This window comes from Barbus barbus (genome assembly GCF_936440315.1).
Source record: "Barbus barbus genome assembly, chromosome: 35".
Taxonomy (NCBI): Eukaryota; Metazoa; Chordata; class Actinopteri; order Cypriniformes; family Cyprinidae; genus Barbus; species Barbus barbus.
In genome coordinates, this window is record NC_136763.1 from 11,950,386 (window position 1) to 11,957,892 (window position 7,507).

At 36.6% G+C, this 7,507-nt stretch overlaps 1 protein-coding gene across 1 annotated transcript in view; it reads left to right on the plus strand.

Moving 5' to 3' along the window:
- The window catches only part of LOC306855449 (ski oncogene-like), a 32,694-nt gene extending 25,412 nt beyond the window's left edge, over positions 1 to 7,282 (plus strand). Inside the window, exons 2-7 of the mRNA XM_079394186.1 lie at positions 2,668 to 2,781; positions 3,243 to 3,346; positions 3,462 to 3,742; positions 3,878 to 4,149; positions 4,926 to 5,156; positions 5,363 to 7,282. Of these exons, the coding sequence (XP_079250312.1) occupies positions 2,668 to 2,781; positions 3,243 to 3,346; positions 3,462 to 3,742; positions 3,878 to 4,149; positions 4,926 to 5,156; positions 5,363 to 5,569 (1,209 nt within the window). The 3' untranslated portion in view covers positions 5,570 to 7,282. The remainder of the gene's footprint in view (positions 1 to 2,667; positions 2,782 to 3,242; positions 3,347 to 3,461; positions 3,743 to 3,877; positions 4,150 to 4,925; positions 5,157 to 5,362) is intronic.
- Positions 7,283 to 7,507: the final 225 nt, after the last annotated feature.

The window sequence follows — 7,507 nt, forward strand, 5'->3', positions numbered from 1 at the left end:
TATATATATATATATATATATATATGTGTGTGTATATATATATATGGCTTTTCAATAAAACTATAATACTTATAACTAAATTAAATAAAAAAGATTTGATTGCTGTATTAAATATAGACCTGCTCATGTTACATTGTATTTTATTTTTACGCGTATGTGTAACCAATCATCATAACCAATTACACACGATTCTGTTGAGTTTAGGAATGCAGTGGCCAATCAGAGGCGGTCAGATTAGTCATCGCTGAATTTTGTTCAGACTGAGACTTGCGAATTCCCTCATCATAAGCAACAAAAGTGCAGATGTACCTACGATAAAAGTAAGAGATTCATTTATCATACAGATTATAAGAGGAGTTATGAGTGCTTAAACACTAGCTAGACTGACTGTGCTCATTTATAGTGCTCACAGAAATCAAGAAATGTGTATATTTATATAATTTCATGTAGTCAATCAATATCACACGAAGAGTGCCATTTTTCCACAAAAATCACAAATGTGATATTGATGTTATACAGTTCAATAAACAAGAACTGATATTCATAGACATACGTTTTAGACACTATATTGAATAATTTTGCTCTGTTTCGCCAACAAAACTAACTCCAAACACAGCCACAGCACTGTTTTGTGTCTCTGAGCAACATGACGGTGTTTCGTTCCTGATTGAATCAACCGTTTAAATGATTCGGTTCAGTCGCAATGACTTACTTATTAACAGTGACTTGCCGCCATCTAGCGGTTTTAATTTCACATTTAAAGTACCTTTTCATTTTTAAAAATAATTTCAAATATCAGTATTCAACGTTCTAGGATTAAAATATCTAAAGATTATTTCTGCATTTGTAACTGCAGGTTAAATGCATTCATGTCCTGCATTAAACAGTGTGTAAATACATCTAAATGCCTCTTCAAATGCAGCTTCTGTGTTTCCTCTGCATCGCTAAGATGAATTTAGTTGATAATCATTTTATTTGTTTGGTAAAAGCCCCAAATATCTTATTCTATTTGACTTTACGGATTAAAAGAATTTGAGCAAAAGATAATGCACACTTCTAGAAAAAAGGCTTTATAAAGGTAAAAATGTCCATAAAGGGTAAAAATCAAGGTAAACTTGTTGGAAAAGATTAATTTCTGCCACTGCTGTGAACTGATAACTCAGAATATGAAGAATATCAAAAACTTTAGGAGTCAGCTGTCCAAGGCAGTCCTGCAGTGCAACATACTCAGCAAAATATTGCCTCGAGATATTTTATTTGTCTATATCGCACACCCCTAGGCTAGATATTTCATTCTTCTTTGTTTAGTGATTGTTTGGGGTACATAATTCACTGATCATCGTAAAATAAGCTTTTATCTTAGAATTAGGTTTTCTCAATGATAATGAGGACAAGACCAAAAAATATTAATAATTTTATAAGGTTTTATTTAACTTTGTATTTATTTATTTTTGAAGGGGCGTCTGGTCTGGTTAAGGGACCCCCCCCCCCCCCCCCAAGTTCTTTGACACAATTCGAACACTGTATATAAACACGTGTGTGTGTGTTTTGTTGTTGTTGTTTTTACATCATTTATTACAGAAAAACTGATATGAATAAATACCGTTTATGTAGGAGCAGAGTTCATTCGCGGTTCAGTGAGGGAGTTGGCTCTTTAGCAGCGAAAAGATTTAGATATATTTCTTTCCACTCGTGAAGTATATATTTTATACCATTTCTGCATTAGAAGATTACACGTCCTCTCGGTAAGAGGCTGCTCTCACAGCCGCCACACTCAGGCTGAAGAGTTCTTGATCATGAATCATGCGCTCTCAGAGAGTAAGTGTGTGCTTTGTGTGTTTCTCGGCTCCAAGGTCCACGTTACCCACCGTAAACTCGTCACTGAAGCTGGACATGGAGGCAAGTGTATATTAGCGAGAGTGTGAGTCAGATCCGCATTGAAGGAATGGGCTCCAAACAGCCCCGGTCACATAACGTGCACCCACGCCTTGTGAATAACAGTAAGGGTTTATTATTATAGTTTGCTACTCAAGATTGGTACAGAGAGAGAATGCTAAATAATGTGTACTACAATATTTCTGTCACTGTAGTAGGTATGAGACAAAATCCAGCCCGACATCTCCCCCTTGTGTCGCATCATAGTCAACGACTGAGCCACAATGCCTGACCCAGTCATAATTCTCACCCATGTGGTGTTTTTCACCTGAAAACCCCACATTTCTCATTCATTGTGAATCATTTTTGTATCAGTACCTCCTCCTGAGTTTATCCTCACCTAGCTTTCACACTAGCTCCGGCTGTCTGGATGTTCAGGATTCGGGGATGATTTAAATTCCTGATCTTGAGTCAGAAAGGCACAGGTTTGGGCAGGTCATTGGTACGGCAAAGATAAACACATCCTGTATCTGACATGCTGAAGCCTGAGGGCAAAGGGGAGGATTAGGAACCCTTTTTTAGTTGCATGAATACCTGTAGTGATGAATACCTGATTGTTATTTGAACTTATGCTAAATTTACCTCTGATTTCTCTGTTATTTGCTGAAAGCTGTAAGTCGGTTTGACACCTACATGGTCAAAGCTGTACCTCGGTGCTGGTTTCTTGGCTTCACAGGGTGGTATTTCATCTCACAGTGTGTGTTTTCTTTTCCCTTCTTTTTTATTTTACAGGCTTACAGTCCCATTCCCTCCAAAAAGTCCAAACATGACCGCTCAAGATCCCCATCAATGGATAAAGAGAAGCAAGCTGATTGGCTACAGTCTCTGGCTGCATCTGCAAATAAGGTACTTTTTTGGCTTATTGTTTTCTTTATGAAATGCATTATCCAGATAGTGATAGAGTATTATTTGTCATTCATAATTGTGATATCAAAGCTTTCATTTATTATTATTATTATTATTATTATCATCATATTAGGTTAATATTTAGTTTATATATATATATATATATATATATATATATATATATATATATATATATGCACTTAATATGATATAGGGATACATACACAATTAGTTTTTTTTATTTACACTAAAAATAAATAAAAACACTAAAACCTAAAATTAGTCATTTTAAATGCCACAAGTGAATTCAGGCATCACAGCAATATAATGTACAGTATGATAAATGAATATTTATTTTGAGATTTGCGATTAATTTAAAATTAAAGGTTAATATTGTTTTTAAAGATTAACTTTATTCTATCTTCATCCCTAATGAAACCCTCTTATTGTTCTCTTCTTAGGATCTTAAGCAGCTCCAGTTCAAGCAGAGACCATCAGCCTTCAGGCCCTGGTCTCCCAGAGTTCCTTCTGCTGAGCGAGAAACACCTAGCCACACGTATGAGAGGTACACTACTGATTAGACATAAGTAATTCATAGATTATCTCTACTATGCAATGCATCAATACATTTACTTGATTGGGCCATGTAATTAACATCTAATTTTTGCCCTGACATTCAGATCGTTTGCTAAAGGACAAGACAGCCTGGTAGTCCCAAATGTATCACTGCCCATTTCCACACTTAAAAATAATGAGCAGCCACCGCAACGTTTCTCTCAGTCCACCGAGAGCCACAACACAGACAAGACAGAGAGCTCCAGGCCAAGAAAGAGGTGGCCCTCTACAGAGAGACAATCACAGCCGGTGGCCAAGACCTCTCTGCCCACTCCAGTGGTCAGACAGAGTCCTCTGGAGAATGAGGACTCAGACACAGAAATCGAGGTTGACAGCTGTAGCAAAGGTAGGATGTCAAAAAAGAGGATTAGTGGCTAAATACAGCTGCGGAAATCCTGTAAAACAAAATTATGGCTAATGGAAAAACATACGCAATATCTGGCAACTTTTATTTCACTGATGTATTATTCTTTCATTCCAGTTCCTGCCTCCTGTTCCTTGATGTCCTCTCCCTTTACCAGTGGTGTAGGGGTGATGAACCTCAACGCTTACATCACTGCAGACGTGCATGATGAGAGGGTGAGATTGGGGGCGGCTCCTTACTCTGAGCTGGAAGTCTTCAAGCAGATGCTCTGCAGTGACCTTAACTCTAAGGAGGCTAGAGAGAAATTCCTCCAGGAGATCATCCGCACGCAAGTGAAGCAAGAGGAGAAACTAGCTGCTGCTCTGCAAGCCAAACGAAGCCTTCAGCAGGTACTTACTGCAAGGTCCAAAAGTCTGAAAATATGGAATTCAAAAAATAATTGAAAGAATTTTATTCAAAATTTGAATAAAAGAATGACTTAAAATAAAGAAAAAAATTCAAAATGTTTAAAGGGACAGTCCACCCAAAAGTGAAAATTCTGTCATTAATTACTCACCCTCATGTCGATCCAAACCCGTGAGACCTTCGTTCATCTCTGGAACACAAATTATGATATTTTTAAAGAAATCCGAGAGCTTTCTGACCCTCCATAGACAGCAACGGAACTTCCACGTTCAAGGTCCAGAAAGGTAGTAATTAATGACAGAATTTTCATTTTTGAGTGAACTATCCTTTTAAATCCACAAAATATTCCAAATTCTATTTTAGAATAAAGATATTTTAAATTATGAGCCAGTATTATTGTTAACTAAAACTAAAAAATGGTAATAATTATTTAAAGTAATTGAAATAAAGCTGAAAACAATATATATATGAATGCTCAATACTATAATGAAAATGACAAATCCTACGTTGACCACTAACTGAAATGATATTCAGTTGATATACTAAAAATTGTTCACTTTAAATTAAAGCCAAATTAACTTAAAAAAGGAAATTATAAATATTCGAAATATATAAATAAATACTATAATAGTACATAAGTAATGCTAAAATAGCTCTGTTATCCACAATCAAATTTGTGACACTGCCCATGTAAACTGCTTTGTACAAAAGGTGTCAGATTCATGTTTTATCTTCTAATAATATTGACTGTCTTCCGCAGGAGCTGGAGTTTGTCAGGGTGACTAAGAAGGGAAGGCTGAGGGAGGCCATCGAAGCAAAGCGGAACTTGAGGAAGGAGATTGAGCGCCTCCGTGTGGAGTGTGAGAAGAAGTTGCGAGATGCCAACGAGTCCTGCGGCAGGCTGAAGAGGGAGCTGGACAGAGAGAGACAGCTCCGTGTGTGCGATAAGGGCTGTGAGGCAGGACATCTGAGGGCCAAGTACTCCTCACAGGTGAGATTTGGCACATCCTGTTGGTATATTTGAACACAGCCAAGTACAGATGGTAAATTTACACTGTGTCCTGGATGGTTTTAATGGCTGTTTTCACTAGTGGTCTCACATTGATGACCCCATTGTATATAATAAAGTACAATGACAGCAAATAGAATGTGCACAAAATTTGCAGCATCTTCAACATCTCTTTTTCACTCTCTCAGATTGAAGATCTGCAGACAAAGCTCCAGCAAGCAGAAGTGGACCGTGAGCAGTTAAGAGAGGACCTGCTGAAGGAGCGGGAAGCCCGGCGGAACCTGCAGAGGGTCGTCAAAGAGCTCCAGGAACAGCTGGGCCACAAAGCAGAGATCTCAAACACACAACCGACTGAGGGAGAGAAGAAAGAAATGAGAGATGAAGATGTATCTTAAACATTTAATGTGTTCAGTTTATGGCTGTAATTGAAGACTTTGATTTGAGGACGAGTAGAGAATGCCTCTAAAGCCAACACTTTCTTGAAAAAAGTACTGGAGCACAGGAGAATGATAATAAAAAACAAGCATTTTACAGTGTACGTTTACCAAAACCAATGGAAACTGAAGCCGTAATTCATGAACTCGAGTAACTGGAAAGAAGTTTGCTCGCTCCTTGCGAGGAGGATGCTTGGAGACGGTGGCATTGCGTGTAACTGACTCTCCTTCAGTTAGCTCCTTTAAGCTAAGCTAAGGATTTTTTTTGTTATAAGCTATTTAAATTTTTTGCAAAGATACTTGAATAATATTTGGGAAACACACAATATGTTGACAGTAGCAGGAGAACAACCTGCTAGTGCCACTGATACTCTGTAAACTAGAAAGTGTTACAAGCCAGAATTCAACAGTACACAGGTGTTGTCATTACAATGTTCTGCTCGCTTTTATTTTACATTTTTGTTCGCTGTTGTTTTGAAATAGTTTGCATGAGCGACAGTGCTATGGTGCAGCAAAGCTTTATTATAAGCCTACATTCAAATGAGCTTTTTATCTTTGTATTTTAATTACCATGTACTTAAAGCCCTATAGTGTTGGCAACGATCAATATCGGCTGAATCCTATCCTCTGTCCTGAAATACAATATCAAGTATTATACTTTACTAATTACCAGTTTTCGCAGTCTAAACAAACATTACAGCATGGGGCATGATATTGATCACTCCATGCTTCTTGTTTGATGGTGAAATGAATGTTTTGTTTTTTTGTTTTCTTTCAGAATCAGAATTATGACAAACATCCAATTTTAGTCACTGGTTTTAGGGCTCATTTAACGTTAAAAAATGCTGTTAATGAAAATAAAATTTCTACTTATATAGAAATTAAGGAGATATATTTTTTTACTTTCTACCAAAAAAAAAGAATTGCACTTTTAAGAAAAGATAGTTGTATTGTGTATTTGAAGCCCTCTGTTTTTTCAAATCTCAGACACTAAGTATTGAATAAAGAAGTTTTCATACATTTGTTACAGATGTGAATACCACTTAAACATAAAAACATGATGTAAATATGATCGCGTGCTTTACACTTCACTCGAAATGCTTTTGCTCCAAACCAATAGACTGTATGTATAAAAATTTAACACATAAATGAATTTCTCCTATCATAATTTCAACTAGAGGGCATTTACTATATAAAATCCTTATGTAATATTAACAAAAAAAACAGATCATTATATTTCTGAATAAATTCAGTCCCTTTGGAAATCACTTTATATAATTACCAAAGCAAAGTTTCACATTCTGAGTTTGTGGTGGATAAATCAGAAATGTGACTGATTAACTATAAACAGTATTTGCTGAATTTCGAATGATCTTTTATCTCCGTTACCCCTGTCTTGAATAAACCTGCAGTAATACATATACTAACTTTTCCATCTCTCTATTTATTCTGGGTACATTTTTACTTCCCCCCCCCCCCCCCCCTTCTATATAACGAGATCCGTATGCTTGCCTATGTCAGTTTTTAACCTTTTGATGTTTTCACACTAGAGATATGCATTGTGTTCAGGGTCTTGTCATAGTTTTGGTTTTGATGTGGGTCATTTTCGTCACTTGTTTTAGTGCCCCCCTCCCCTCCCCCGTATAATAATATCATTAAACAGAATCAACCATTCTTCTTGTGTTTTCTGATTTTTTGGTGCCACACTATATTAGGACTATATACACTAAATTGCCAAAAGTATTGGGTCACCCCCTTCTAATGAACAGGTATGACTACTTTAGTAATTTCCATGAGTACACATCTTAATGTTTAAGCATATAATGATATTCTAGGGAATTGTGTGCTTCTAATTTTATAGCAACAGTTTGGACAGGACCCTTTTCTATTCTAACATGA